Genomic DNA, 15,988 nt, shown 5'->3' with positions numbered 1-15,988 from the left:
GTGCCTTTGTACAAAATAGCAATTAATGAAAGTTCAGAAGCTAACAGAAATAACTTAGCCAGAGAACAGAAAAGTGCCTCATCTTATAAGTAAATTCATAGAGAACTTAAATTTTGATAGAAAATACATTTGATCTCCCCAAAATATTTTTAAGTATTACATAAAAAATTACAAGGAAAAAAAATAACTACTACGGTATTCATGCATTTACAAATGGCAAAGAAGCCTCTTGCCTCAAATATTTCATATGTCTGTGTGTATGTCTGAATCCGAGAATGTTAGGATAAAACGAGAAACATGATACAGAAACTAGAAAAACAAAATAAAATGTCACCTAGTGACAGGAGCTGGATAATAGTTAGCAGCCATAGCTGAGCGCAATACCTTTCTCTAAGACGTTGTGCAGCTACTGAATAGCTAAAATAAAATCAAGGTTTTCAAATCATTGAGAATTGAATATTTTATGTACATACTTGTTCATACTCAAACAATAAAAGTCATATTCTGAATGGCAAAAATACTCGGAGATGAACAGTAAATAACTAAGATGAATTGTAAGCAACTGCACTAAATCTGTGTCTACCAGCTTCTATAAAAGATTTTGCAAACCAATTTTGTGAGTGCTTGCTGAATTATGAACCCTCCATTTAATTCAAATTTTTACAGAGATACAAAGCATTTTATAAAATTTTGCAGAAATGTTGACACATTGAAAAATAAATCTGCCACATAATAAACTGATGAGTCCACTGTATAGCCTCTGCTTCAAAATCTATGTCAAATGTGCCATATTTTTTTTGCCTCATTCATTCAACTAATATTAATTTATATACCAGGCACTGAATCATTATTTCCTAATCATCTTTTGGTTCCAATTTAGAACTGGCTTCCTTTTTAAGAACTTTCTCCAAAAGCAGAAGACCAAGTTAACATTCACCTCCTAGCACTCTGTCCTTACTCCCCAAAGGATTTATCTTCCTTTTTTTAAAAAAGTCCCTATGCCACCAGCAGACTCCATGGGTATGGACTGAACCAGGCACTGTGAATGAAGTCTAGCTTCCAATGTGTTTAGTTTAAACAGGTGAAATCACACCAAGCATGAATGGGCTCATAAACATTTTAGTGCCATGAACCTTTTCGGCAACATGGTGAAGCCTAGGAACCTCTTTCTCAGAATAATATTTTTTTAAAGACAAAGTAAAATACTTAGGGTTATAAAAATTGACATGTGGTAGAATATGTTTTTATTAATATATTAAAATATAGGCTCTACCATGATTTTGAACCATAAGCATTATTTAGAGAATTATATAAATAACATCAAAATGATATGAAAATATCCATTATTTCTATTACTCACAAACTCACCAGCAAGCTAGTATTTCAGTGGGTTATTGTACATATTCATAAGTGAAAGAAATTTTCACTACAGGTTAAAGAAAATAAAGATGAATTTTTTTCTTTCTAGGTTCACATACTGTCTAAATATTACCCATGGACCTCTCAGACCCAGGTTAAGAAGCTCTATTTTAGATTCAAGAAGAACTGTAAGAGATCCTAAAACTCATAAAATAGTTCTCATAAAATTCTCTTCCCTCCAAGAAATTATAAGATTTGGTGTGAGACCAAATTAAGAATACAACAGTACAAGAATGCCAATTTATATGTATTGAACTGTTACATAACACACCAAAAGGAAGATCCATCAAAGAAATAATTGATAAGTTGGATTTCATTAAAATTAAATACTTTGATTTTCAGAAATTTTCAAGAGAATGAGAAGACAAATCACAGACTGGGAGAAAATATGTACAAAACACATATTTGATACAGGAGTGTTATCCAAAATATACAAAGAACTCTTAAAACTCAACAATCAAAAAATGAACAAACCAATTAAAAAGTGGATGAAAGATACAGACAGCTCAATAAATAATATATACAGATGGTAAATAATGTATGATACATCCATACAATAGAATATTATTCAGTGCTAAAAAGAAATGAGCAATCGAGGCATGAAAAGACACAGAGGAGATTTAAATATCTGCATATTAGTAAGTGAAAGAAGCCAATCTGAAATGGCTACATACTGTAATATTCCAACTATATGACATTCTGAAACTATGAAAACTGGGACACAATGATAGAAGTAACTAAAACATTCTTTAAGTTATATAAGATGTTCTGGTAACAATGGAAATTCATAGACAGGAGAAAATACAGCTTCAGACTTCTGCAGCACCCTAACTATGGCAATATGAAATATACATTAATACAAAGGAGATCTGACATAACAGATGGACTATCAAAATGAGTCATGCTGGTTACTCCAAGTAGAGTGCTATAAGTGACATAACTTCCGGACTGTTTCTTCAAACTTAACTAAATTCCCACAACATTCAGATCATTTCAATAAATCTTTGTCTTCATTAATTAAATCAATCCTAATGATCAACAATTACTACAAAATCTTCCTCTCTATTGAAAATACCTAAGATAATCAGAGGAAAATTATTCAAAATACTTTATATTATCCTCTTACCATCATTCTTTATCTGAAAAGATGAAAAGAAGGGGGAAAAGATGGGCCTTTCCATCAATTTTACCTAATATTCTGCAGAATAAGATAAAAATGGCAGTCTCTTCAGACCCACCAAGCAAGGAAAAGATTGCAAACTTACGTAGATTGTTTCAGCTCTGAAAGCATAAGAGCAATTTTATCTTCTATTCATAATCAAAGTATTTTAAAAATAAGTCCACTGAAGTGGAATTCCACCACTGGACGTATTAAACCAATTCCTAACTATGAAAATTGTTAAAGAGAAAGTATTACATTTTTGCCCTGTTTTTTGCATACAGGAGAACTATGGTTCATTTATGGTTGATGAGAGAAAAATCTTTTTTAAAATACAGCAGTTAATCAATACAGAAAATATGATAGAACTAGAAAAACCACCATTCTATAGCCTTCAATGTAACAAAACTATTTAGTAAAAAGTTGTTTCAGAAATGAGGCCAAAATAACACTCTGCACTTGCTAATCTCCACAAGACAACCTATTTGCAAAATGTAGATGTCTGATGGGTCACTAACTTATTCTTGTGATCAAACATAGTATCATAAATTGCAAGAGAGCCTGATATAATGTGTCTCCTGCTGGGATGAAATGATGTAGACAGCAATACTTAGGAAGTTTAAAAAAAAAATCTTGAGGCCTGAATGTATTTAAAAGCCTTTTAGGGAATAAGGAAAACATTATTATAATGAAAAAAATATGTGACAAATGCAGAGTTTGGATAAGATAACTGCTCTGGACACTGAAATTTAGGGGGAAAAAGGTAAAAGTAATAAATTGGATTAAAAGGACCTAAAGAGACATAAAATGTAAGGAGTAAACTTTAATTAGACCTTGATTTGAAGCAGTTAGAGAAACCATTTTTGAGACAATTGGGAAATTTTAAATTATGACTTGGATATTAGATAACATAATGTGTTACTTTTCTGAATATAATATAATATTTGCCTATAAAGTACAAGAAGGGCCTTACTCTTAGAAAATGCATGCTTAATTCATAATGGGTGAAATGTCATCACGTACGTAACTTACATTCAAACAGTTCAGCAAAACACAAACACACACACACACACACACACACTATATTAAAATGTGAAGACCTGTTTAATCAGTACATCTGTCACTGTATTGTTAAAAAGAAACTTGAAGTTACAGAGAAAATGCCATTCACATACATATGTAGTTTCGTATATTGAAGTCCTTGCCTTACTAATAATACAGAAATTAATGCAGTTCAACAGCACTGTTTATCTACTATTATTTATCTACTGCTACTACTTAATCACAACTTTGCTCAGAGTAAAACTAATCTTTAGGGAGTTTCTAAATTTTTATTATAAATTCATTCATTCAATAATCACTTACTGAAAACTATTTACCTATCTCACATACACTAACACATATATTTCATATTTTCCATTTCCAAAAAATTGGTTGGAAAACCCATAACATAAATGGGGGGGTGAAGGGGAGGGAAGGACATACCGCTTGTATTAAAAGCCATACAGCACACTGGTTTTTCATGAGCAGGGAAATGGGCCACGATGCCATCACTGTCAGAATCCTCACTCACAAGCACCTTTACAAAAAGGAAGAAGGCAAATGGAAGTTAACCAACTACTGAGCCTGAAGATATACAGATACACCACTGCATCCCTGACCAAATAACATGTTTCCACTACATTTGAAGATTATTCTTGGCAATATAAGGTGAGAATGTCACTTCAGAAATAGGAAAAGATGTAACATGTCCCCAGCAGATCAATCATATAACCTCTAAAAACAGTTGGTTGACTTGACTGTACATGACAGAGACAATAATTTCTTGACACGTAGATTCAGAAAAAAATGAAAAGCATAAAATCAGCTATGCAGAGCTTCATCTAAGAACAGAAGCAAGAGTTCTTATTGTGTTATGGCCTGCTGAAAAACTCTTGGCCATGACTGGAACAGAACAGTGAAAAACAACATAAGTTAAATACAAACAAACAGCCACATATTAGAGGAATTATCAAAATATTTTTTACTTAAAGTACAAAAGTTATGGTCTTTTGTACTTTAATCTAACTCCTAGATTTTAGATGTACACATCACTTCTTTGAAAATATTACCAAGCAAAAGTATATTGGAACAGGCAGTTTTGTATCTCAAATTTATTCCCCTTAATTTTCTTACTAAGCATATTGAAATACAATTTACATTCCATACAATTTGCCCATTGTGAGTACACTGTTCAATGATCCCTAAGGAAAAAAGTTTTAAAATAACATGTATTCGTTTTACAAAGCAAGTAATTAACTCAAGAAACAAAAAAGTTTCACATATCTAATGTTGCAAAGGAAAAACCTACTGTACCAATATTGGATCATGATCGACATAAAGAATTTAATCTGAAGTAATCCAGGAAGTAGTCCTACACTGGCAAAGTTAATTTTTCTTTTAGAGTAAAAGGCTTTACAGAGGTGTAATTTACATTCCATAAAAGTCACTTATTTTATGTTTACAATTCAATGATTTTATACAGTACTACAACCATTACAACAATCCATTATATAGAAACATCTGATTTGTCACCGTTTCCTATCTTAATGCTTTAATCTTCTTGCCTTATTGTTCTGGCTAGAACCTGCAATTCAGTTAAGCTGCAGACTGATCATTTTTCTGTCTGTAGATTTTTTTCATTACCACTTAAACCATTTTTAAGTATTCACTTCAGTTCTGTTAAGTATACTCATATTGTTATCTAACAGATTTCTAGAACTTTTTCATCTTGCAAAACTTAAATTCTATACACACTAAACACTAATTCTTCCTCTTCCCTCCTCCCACCCTTAGTAACCACCTTTTAATTTTGTTTCCATGATTTTGACTACTCTAGATATTCAAAATAAAAGGATGAATTTAGTATTTGTACTTTTGTGACTGGCTATTTCCCTTAGCACAATGTCCTCAAGGTTCATCCACATTGTAACATGTAAAAAGATTTCCTTCTTTCCTAAGGTTGTGTAATATTATTACATTGTATGTATATACCACATTTCTCTTTATCCATTTATCTGGCAATGGACATTTGGATTGCTTCCACCTCCCGGGTACCGTGAATAACACTGCAAAGGACAGGAGTGTGTAAATATCTCTTCAAGATCCTGATTTGAATTATTCTGCGTATAAATGCCGAAGTGGGATTACTGGATCACATGGTAATTCTGTTTTTAATATTTTGAGAAACTTTCATACTGATTTCCATAATGGCTGCATCATTTTACATTCCCACCAAAAGTTCACAAGGGTTCCAACTTCTCCCCATCTTCTGTCAACACTGTTAAATTCTGTTCTGTTGATAGTGGTCATCCTGACAGGTAGGAGGTGGTATTTCACTGTGGTTTTGATTTGCTAATGATTAGTGATGTTGAGCATCTTTTCATATGCTTATTGGACATCCCTACATCTTCTTTGGAGAAGTTTCTATTCAAGTCCTATGCCCATTTGTTAATCGGGTTATTTTTTTTATTATTATTATTGTTGAGTTGTAGAAACTCCTTATTCATACTATATATTAATTCCTTATGAGCCATATGATTTACAATGATCTTCTCCCACTCCATAGGGTGCCTTTTCACTTGGTTGATTTATTCCATTTAGACACAGAAGTTTTAAAGTTTGATGTAGCTCCATTTGTCTATTTTGTTACCTGTGCTTTTGGTTTAATATCTAAGAAATCATTGCCTGATCCAATGTCCTAAAGATTTTCTCCTATGTTTTCTTGTAGGAGTTTAATAGTTTCCAGTCTAATGGCTGGGTCTATAATCTATAATCATTTTTGTATATGGAATAAGGTAAGGGTCCAACTTCATTCTTTTGCATGTAGCTATCCAGTTTTCCAAACCTCATTTGTTGAAGAGACTGCCGTTTCCCCACTGTGAGCTTTTTCCAACCTCGTCAAAAATCTTTTGGATGCATATGCATGGTGTTATTTCTGCACTCTCTATTCTGTTCCATTGGTCTACATATCTATCTTTACACCACTAGTACATCATCTTAATTACCATTGCTTTGCAATGTGATTTGAAATGAGGCAGAGTTGTGTTTTTCTTTTTCCAAGATTATTTCGGCTTTTCAGGGTCCCTTCAGATTCCATAAGAATATTAGGATGTTTTTTTCTATTACTGCCACAAAATGTCATAGAGATTTTCATAGATATTGTATTTAATATCACATTAGGTGCTATGGATATTTTAACAACATTGTCTTCAAATCCACAAGCACGAAATGTTTTTCCCATTTTTTGTATCTTCTTTCACTTCTTTTAACAATGTATTACAGTTTTCAGGGTACAAGTCTTTCACCTCCTTGTTTTCGTTTATCCCTAAGAGTTTGTTTTTTTGAAAAAATAATCAACAAAATTGACAGCCCTTAATTAGACTAACAAAATAAGAGAGAAAATTCAAATAGCTAAAATTAGAAATGATTATTTCGTAACATATTGTTTAGCTTCCATGTGTTTGCGTTTTTTACATTTTTTTCCCCTGTAACTGATTTCTAATCTCATAGCGTTGTGGTCAGAAAAGATGCTTGATATGACTTCAATTTTCTTAAATTTACTGAGGCTTGATTTGTGAACCAAGAAGTGATCTATCCTGGAGAATGTTCCATGCGCACTTGAGAAGAAAGTGTAATCTGCTGTTTTTTGGATTGAATGTCCTATAAATATCAATTAAGTCTATCTGGTCTATTGTGTCATTTAAAGCTTGTGTATCCTTATTAATTTTCTGTTCGGATGATCTGTCCATTGGTGTAAGTGAGGTTTTAAAGTCCCCCACTATTATTGTGTTACTGTAGATTTCCTCTTTTAGAGCTGTTACCATTTGTCTTATGTATTGAGGCGCTCCTATGTTGGGTGCATATATATTTATAATTGTTATATCTTCTTCTTGGATTGATCCCGTGATCATTATGTACTGTCCTTCCTTGTCTCTTGTAACATTCTTTATTTTAAAGTCTATTTTACCTGAAATGAGTATTGCTACTCCAGCTTTCTTTTGCTTTCCATTTGCATGGAATATCTTTTTCCATCCCCTCCCCTTCAGAATGGCCATCATCAAAATATCTACAAACAATAAATGCTGGAGAGAGTATGGAGAAAAGGGAACTCTCCTGAACTGTTGGTGGGAATGTAAATTGATTCAGCTATGGAGAACAGTATGGAGGTTCCTTAAAAAACTAAAAATAGAATTACCGTATGACCCAGCAATCCCACTACTGGGCATATACCCAGAGAAAACCATAATTCAAAAAAGACACATGCACCCCAATGTTCACTGCAGCGTTATTTACAATAGCCAGGTCATGGAAGCAACCTAAATGCCCATTGACAGATGAATGGATAAAGATGTGGTACATATATACAATGGAATATTGCTCAGCCATAAAAAGGAACGAAACTGGGTCATTTGTAGAGACGTGGATGGATCTAGAGACTGTCATACAGAGTGAAGTAAGTCAGAAAGAGAAAAACAAATATCATATATTAATGCATATATGTGGAACCTAGAAAAATGGTACAGATGAACCGGTTTGCAGGACAGAAATAGAGACACAGATGTAGAGAACGTATGGACACCAAGCGGGGAAAGTGGTGGGGGTGTGTGCATGTGTGTGATGAATTGGGAGATTGGGATTGACATATATACACTAATATATATAAAATGGATAACTAATAAGAACCTGCTGTATAAAAAATAAAATTCAAAAATTCAAATAAAATAAAAATAAAATTAGAAATGAAACAAGAGCCATTAAAACTGATGTCACAGAAATAAAAAGGATTATAAGATATATCTATGAGGCCCTCATTGTCCTGAGACCAAAACAAGAGAAAGACAAAAAGAAAACTACAAATCAATATCCCTGATGAATAATGATGCAAAAATCTAAAAGAAAACAGGATCAAACAAAATTCAACACATTAAAAGGATCATACACCAAGAAAAGTGAGACTTACACTTGGAATGTAAGGATGGTTCAACATACAAAAATCAATTAATATAATATACCACATTAACAAACTGAAGAACAAAGGATGATTGATTGATCATCTCAATCAATGCAGAAAAATAATTTGACAAAATTCAACCACTTTCATGATAAAAACACTCAACAAACTAGGAATACATGGAAACTACCTCAATACAATAAAAGTTACATATGCAGAATCCAAAGCTAATATTACACACAATGGGCAAGACTGAAAGATTTTCCTCTAAGATCAGTAAAAAGGCAAGGATGCCAACTCTCAGTACTACTATTCAACATAGTACTATAAGGTCTAGCCATAGCAACCAGACCAAAAGGGGGGGAAAAAGAAAAAGAAAGAAATACAAGGCATACAAATTGGAAAAGAAAGAAAATTACCTCTGTAATAGATTTTACAGATTACACACACACATACACACACACACACACACACACACACACAAAATTCAACAAAGTTGCAGGATATAAAATTAGCACTCACAATCAGTTTCATTTCTATACACTAACAAAGACCAAATTAAAAAGGAAATTAAGAAAACAATCCCATTTGCTATATCATCAGATTTATCAACTTTGTTAATCTTTTCAAAGAACCAGTTTTGGATTTTCCCCATCATTTCACTGTTTGTTATTTTGTTGACTGCTGGTCATATTTCTATTATTTACTTCATTTGTCTTGCTTTGGTTATAATTTGCTGTTTTTGAAATCTCTTAATGGAGAGCTAAGATTATTAATTTAGGACCACTTTTCTACTATAACCATTTAAAGTTGTAATTTTCCCATTATTCAATAATATAGCTGCAATTATAATTTCTGATATGTTCTATTTCTATATTCATTGCATTCAAAATATTTTCTAATTTACTTGAGACTCTTTCATTTCATAATTTCATTCTATTATTGATTTCCATTCTTTAGATTTGTTTTATGGCCAATCATATGGTCTATCTTGGAAAATGTTCCAGATGTTCTTGAAAACAATCTTACGTTTGTAGGTTTTGGGGGAAGATTTAGGTCGTGTTGGTTGACAGTCTTAATCAAGTCTTCTGAATCTTTAAAAGTTTTCTGTATAATTTTTCCATCAATTATTGAAAGCACAGTATTTAAATCTCAAACTGTAAATGTTAGCTAGAATTTCTTCTTTCAATCTGTCAGATTTTGTTTAATGCTTGCTGCACTATGTTGTTAGGTGTTTACACATTATTAATTGTTTTATCTAGCTATTACATTGACTCTCTTATCATTATGAAACGTCCCTCTTTTCCTCTGGCAATATTTCTTGACTTAAAGTCTTTTATCAGATATTAATATAGCCATTCTAATTCTATTATGGTTATTGTTTGCATGGTACATTTCTTCCATCCTTTTACTTGAAACAATTATGTCTTTGAATCTAAAGTGATTCTGGTCTGACAATCACTGTCTTTTAACTTGAGTCCATTTATAGTTAATAAAATTACACATATAATTGGATTTAGGTCTGCCATTTTCCATTTATTTTTATGTCTCAGGTGTTTGTTGTTGCTCTGATTCTCTTCCTTTGTGTTAAACAATTATTTTTAATGTTTACTATTTTTATCTTCTGTTAATTCTTTGGATTAATTTCTTAAGTGGTTACCGTACAGGCTATATAAGGTGCTGTATAGACAAGAAGATTACATGTTAATTCCACACTTAATTGCAATAAATTATAGCTCCTTGCTCCAGTATAGCTCCATTTCCTCCCCATTCCTTTGTGCTATTATTATCATGGGAATTATCAACTGAGAAACATCATTATTCCCTAAAACAATCTTCCAATTACATATATGTTGACATGTTTAATGTTGCCCCAAAGGCCTCTGAGACTCTATTTTTTTTTAACTTTTTATTTTCTATTGGATATAGCAGATTAACAATGTTGTATTAGTTTCAGGTGTACAGCAAAGTGATTCGGTTATACATATACATGTATCTATTATTTTTCAAATTCTTCTCCCATTTAGGTTGTTACATAATATTAAACAGAGCTCCCTGTGCTATACAGTAGGTCCTGTTGGTTGTCCATATTAAATATAGCAGTGTGTACAGGTCAATCCCAAACTCCCTAACTATCCCTCCCCCCGACACTTCCCCCGTGGTAACCATAAGTTCACCATAAGTTCGTTCTCTAAGTCTGCGAGTCTGTGTCTGTTTTGTAAATAAGTTCATCTGTATCATTTTTTTTTAGCTTCCACATATAAGCTATATCATACGATGTTTCTCCTTCTCTGACTTACTTCACTCAGTATGACAATTCTGTCCAGTAATGTACTTATTTTCTGGGGAAAAGATTTGCTTATCTCTTCACTTCATCATAGCTGGGAGTCACTCCTCAATGACCACAAAATTCATACATACAAATCACCCCATATAAGTGGATAATGCTTAGTAAATTTATACAGTTGTATAACCATTACCACATTCTAGATTTAGAATACTTCCAACACCCCCCAAATTTCTTCATGATGACTTTAGAACACCAACCACAAGCCCCAGACAATCCCTAGTGTATATTTCATCTCATCTGCCTTTTCTAAAATTTTTCAAAGTATTTCAAATAAATAGAATCATGCAATTTATCTTCCATTTCTTTCTAAATATATAAACTTTTTGTTCAATCATATTGCTTCAGGTATGATTCATTTCTTTGTATTGCTTACGTGTATTCCACTGTATGGAGGGACCACAACATGTGGGTTCACCAAACAATTCTTGGCAATTTGGATTATTTCCAATTGATTGCTATTATGCATAACGCTGTTATGAATATCTGCACACACATCTTTTTTGTGAAACATGTTTTTATTTCTCTTGGGGAGATACCTAGAAGTGGATTTGCTCAGTCATATGGTAAATATATACTGAACTTTTTAAGAAATAGGAAAAACTGTTTTCCAAAGTATAGATACTTTCATATGTCCACCAGTAGAGTATAAGGTTTCATCTCTCCACATCCTTTTCAACAGTTTATACTGTATGTCTTTTTAATGAAGGGCAATCTATTGGAGACGGAAATTAGAATGGTGGTCAACAGGGAGTGTGAGAACAGGGGGATGGGGAGTTACTGTTTAATGGGTACAGATGATGAAAAGTTCTGGATATGGATAATGGCAATGGTTGTACAACATTGTGAATGTACTTAATATCACTGAATTGTAAACTTAAAAATGGCTGAATGGCAAATTTTATGTTATATATATTTTACCACAAGTGGGGGGAAACATGGGTTATAAATTATTTCTCTCATCTCTCTTTTCCATTCTTCCATTTGACTTTCAAAAATGTTAGGTAAGGAAAACAAGAAAAAGAGAAGAAGCTTATAGGAGCAGTCTCCAGGAAGTGTGTTAAACTAAGTCTGCTAAATAACTGATAGATTGCTTTAGGAAATATGGTATATATACAGAGTTGTGCAACCATTATGACAATCAAATTTCGAACAATTTCATCACCCAAAAGAAACTTCATAACCATTAACAGTCACTCCCCACCTGATTCCCTCCGAACTCCAAGCCCTAGGCAACCAATCTATTTCCTCTCTATGTAGATTTCCCTATTCTGGACATTTCATATGAATAGATTCATACAATATGTATTCTTTTGCGACTGGCTTCTTCCACTAAGCGTAAGATTTTCAAGGTTCATTCATTTTGTAGCATGAATCACTACTCCACTTCTTCTTATTGCTAAATAATATTACATTGTATATATATACCACATTTTATTTAACCATCCATCAATCAGTTGATGTACATTTGGGCTGCTCCTATTTTTTGGCTATTACAAATCATGCTGCTACGAACATTCATGTACACGTTTTTACATGAAAATATATCTTCATTTCTTTTGGTAATATATCTCCTAAGAGCAAATCTCTTCAGAGACAAATTGCTGAGTCAAATGGTAATAACTCCTTTCCGAAGCGGCTGTACAATTTTACGTTCCCACCAGCAGTGTACCAGGGCTCTCATTTCTGCTTACTGGCCACTGGCATATCATATTTGGAAAGATGGCTATTCAAATCCTTTGCTCATTTCAAAATAAGGCTATTTATCTTTTTATTATTCAGTTATAGGAGTTCTTTCAATATTCTGGATACACACACAAATGAATGCAAGTAAAACAAATGGTGAGAGCTGAATATGGTCTGTAGCCTAGTTAACAGTAAAGCGTCATTGTCAATATCCTGGTTTTGATATTTTACGACAGTTATATAAGATGTCACAGTTTGGGGAAACTATCTTCAACTTACTGTGAGTCTACAATTACTTCAAAATTAAAAGTTAAAAATGTAGAACAGGGACTTCCCCGGTGATCCAATGGCTAAGACTCCACGCTCCCAATGCAGGGGGGCCTGGGTTTGATCCCTGGTCAGGGAACTAGATCCCACATGCTCCAACTAAAGATCCCGTGTGCCACAACTAAAACAAGATCCTGCATGCCGCAACTAATAAAAGATCCCACATGTCACAACTAAAAAGATCCCGCATGCCAGGCACAGCCAAATAAATAATAAGTAAATATATTCTTTTAAAAGAGTATTAAAAAATGTAGAGTATACTGCAAGCTTTTTGATTTCTTTCATGCTGATAGGTGACAAGTGGTATCTTAGGGTAGTTTTGTCTTTCTCTTATAACAAGTCAAGTCTAAAGATTTTACACCATTTTTAAGTATTTTATTTTTTCACTGAAATATTTTGTCCTTTGCCCACTTTTCTATTTTAACTCAATCTTATGATTCCCTTTCCTTTCATATATTATAACCCTATACCTCTCCTTCCAATACAATTAGCACTGAGTACTCTACTTGATGGTACTAATACAGAAGCCATCCAGCAAAAAGGCTCATTAATCTTGGTGAATACCAAAACCTCATGCCACTATATAGGATTCTTTGAATGTTCTCTTTATGAACTTCACAAATATAACAACCAGATATTTTTGTAGAGATTCTCTCCACTGCATCATCATCTTGCCTAAAATATCAATATCAAATCAATACCAGCGATATCCCAATACAGTTGTCCTGAGACATTTAATTTTTACTCACTACTTAACTAAACAGGCTAAACCCCCAAGTATATGTAGCAACAACTTGCGTTTGTTAAAACAAAGCAAAGCAAGGTGGATACAAGGTGGATAAGGCTTTATCATATGAACAAAAAGATAGACAAACACCACAGGAACCATCAAATTACTATGAATAACACTTGCATTTGCAACCAGGGCAAGAAATAGCTCTAGTTTATGTTATCATTCTAGAGCATTTTTCTTTGATTAGAGACTTTGCCACCTTGTTAACTAAAATTATATAAATTTATAAAGGCAAATTATATCGCTTAACTTATCCTAGCCACGAAATGCTTTTAAATAAAACTTGAAAGTAACACAGATAGAAATGGACAAAGTCAAGCAAATACATTCCCCTTTAATGCAGGTACCATACAGTGATCCTGTCACCATCAAATCAAACTAATCAATTCAGCATCAGAAAGATGGTGAATCAAATTTTATACACTATCCCTGTAAACATGAAAATATATTTATTAAAGGCTCAATGGCTTTAAACAGCAAAAGTGCACATAATGTCAGCTTTAGTTCCTGATATGTATAGGGACAAGAAGAAACACTATAGCTAAGGTCAAACATCAGTGGGAAAGGGCTAAAAGTGATAAATCCATGACATTAACCACTGCAGTCTTTCTAATACAACCCAGCATAACCTAAAAACAGCTTTGTACTTCAACTGAACTATTTATTAGAGACAAAAATGTCTTCCTGACAAAAAACAGATTCACATTAATAAGACAGTATTATATTGAGGAAATCTTATTGCTTAAAAAATATTTATAATTCCTTAAAAATGCACATAGCAACTTATTATTTATTTCCTGTCTTTTAATAGAATTTTTAAATCAATCAAAATTGCAGAGTATAAGTAGGAATGAAAAGAGATTATGCTCCCGACAAATAATAGAAAAGATAAAACTTTTCAGGTTGAGCAACACTTTCACTTTTTTAACTTTTAAAAGGTAACATTTCTATGATTCTTATTTCCTAATGAACAACTTTACTTGTTTCCAGGGTTAACAATGCACTTATACAGAAAAATGAACTTTTGTACAATCTGCTGTTCACTTCCATATTCCAAATGTGAGAATTCCAATTTAAAGTTATAAAAAGTTAACAAAGAACTAGGGGGAAAAAAACCCCAAAGAAACCACATGTGAAAACACAAGACCAAATGCTATGCTTTTCGTATAAATTAAATTTTTCTTTTTACTCATTACATAAATTAATGAGTTATAGCTCTATTTCATCAAAAATAATAAGAGATAACATTTTCAACTTTTAAATTACCACAAATCAGTCTGTCAACAAATGCTAGATGCTTAACAGATTTAAATCCACTCACCAAACTAGACAGTGTTGAGGAGGGTTGTTACTACTTAGTAAATGTGGGTGGCCTTGGAGGTGAATTAATTAAGAATCGAAGGACAAAAGAAAATATTTTTTACTTTAACACTCATAAAACACTAAGCGTTTATATATTTAATTCCAATTTAAAAAGAGAACATCTGTATGTGTCTATCAACTTGAGCTAATTAACACAACTTTAAAAAAAAAAGTCATTACAGTCAACTGAAAAGTTTGCTAGCACTTCATTAAAATGAGTTTTAAACAGGAATACAAGTCTGTAACATATCTGATTAACCACAAAGTTAAGATGGGAAAGGCAGAGAATTATATTATTCAGATTTTAAATAAAATATAATAGCCAGATTCAATAACCCAGAAATTCAAAGATTTTGGGGGGTGTTTTAATTGCAGCACAGTCCATATTTTTTTGAAATGCCACTTGATCTTACTATAGGAATTAGTATATGAGTACCAGCCAAATGTAATCTTTCATCAAGATGCAGAACCACATATACTGGAAGCAGATTTTCTCAAAAGAACATGCAATATTTAGGGTTAATATTTTAATGGCTCACATAATTATGTTCTGAAAATGGAATTAAATATAAATTCTATATAAAATTAAAATAATTTCTATTTCCAAATCTTGCTCTACTCCTATCTCATTCTAGTAATCAGGTTTACATTGTGTATTTATAGCAAGGATCACAAACCATGAAAATTACCTACCTTTCAGAAATGTATTTTAAAATTCATGACTATGATTCAAAAGAAAATACTGTCTATGAATGTATGAGGGAGAAAAACAAAACCCAACTGGTTTCTTTCTAGCAAGACTTACATAAGCATAATGTATTTCTCCATGCTTATAATCACTCCTAAATGTTTCTGAACATAGGCTGTAAAAATCTATTTTATGTGAAGATATAAGATCTTATA

At 32.5% G+C, this 15,988-nt stretch overlaps 1 protein-coding gene across 1 annotated transcript in view; it reads right to left on the bottom strand.

Annotated features, from left to right (window-relative positions):
* Positions 1-15,988, bottom strand: part of BCAS3 (BCAS3 microtubule associated cell migration factor) — a 578,557-nt gene that overhangs the window by 400,740 nt on the left and 161,829 nt on the right. The window contains exon 13 of the mRNA XM_065897745.1: positions 4,064-4,157. Coding sequence (XP_065753817.1) covers positions 4,064-4,157 — 94 coding nt within the window. The remainder of the gene's footprint in view (positions 1-4,063; positions 4,158-15,988) is intronic.

This window comes from Phocoena phocoena, chromosome 19 (assembly GCF_963924675.1).
Source record: "Phocoena phocoena chromosome 19, mPhoPho1.1, whole genome shotgun sequence".
In the NCBI taxonomy this organism is placed as follows: domain Eukaryota; kingdom Metazoa; phylum Chordata; class Mammalia; order Artiodactyla; family Phocoenidae; genus Phocoena; species Phocoena phocoena.
This window is presented reverse-complemented; position numbering and strand designations above follow the sequence as displayed.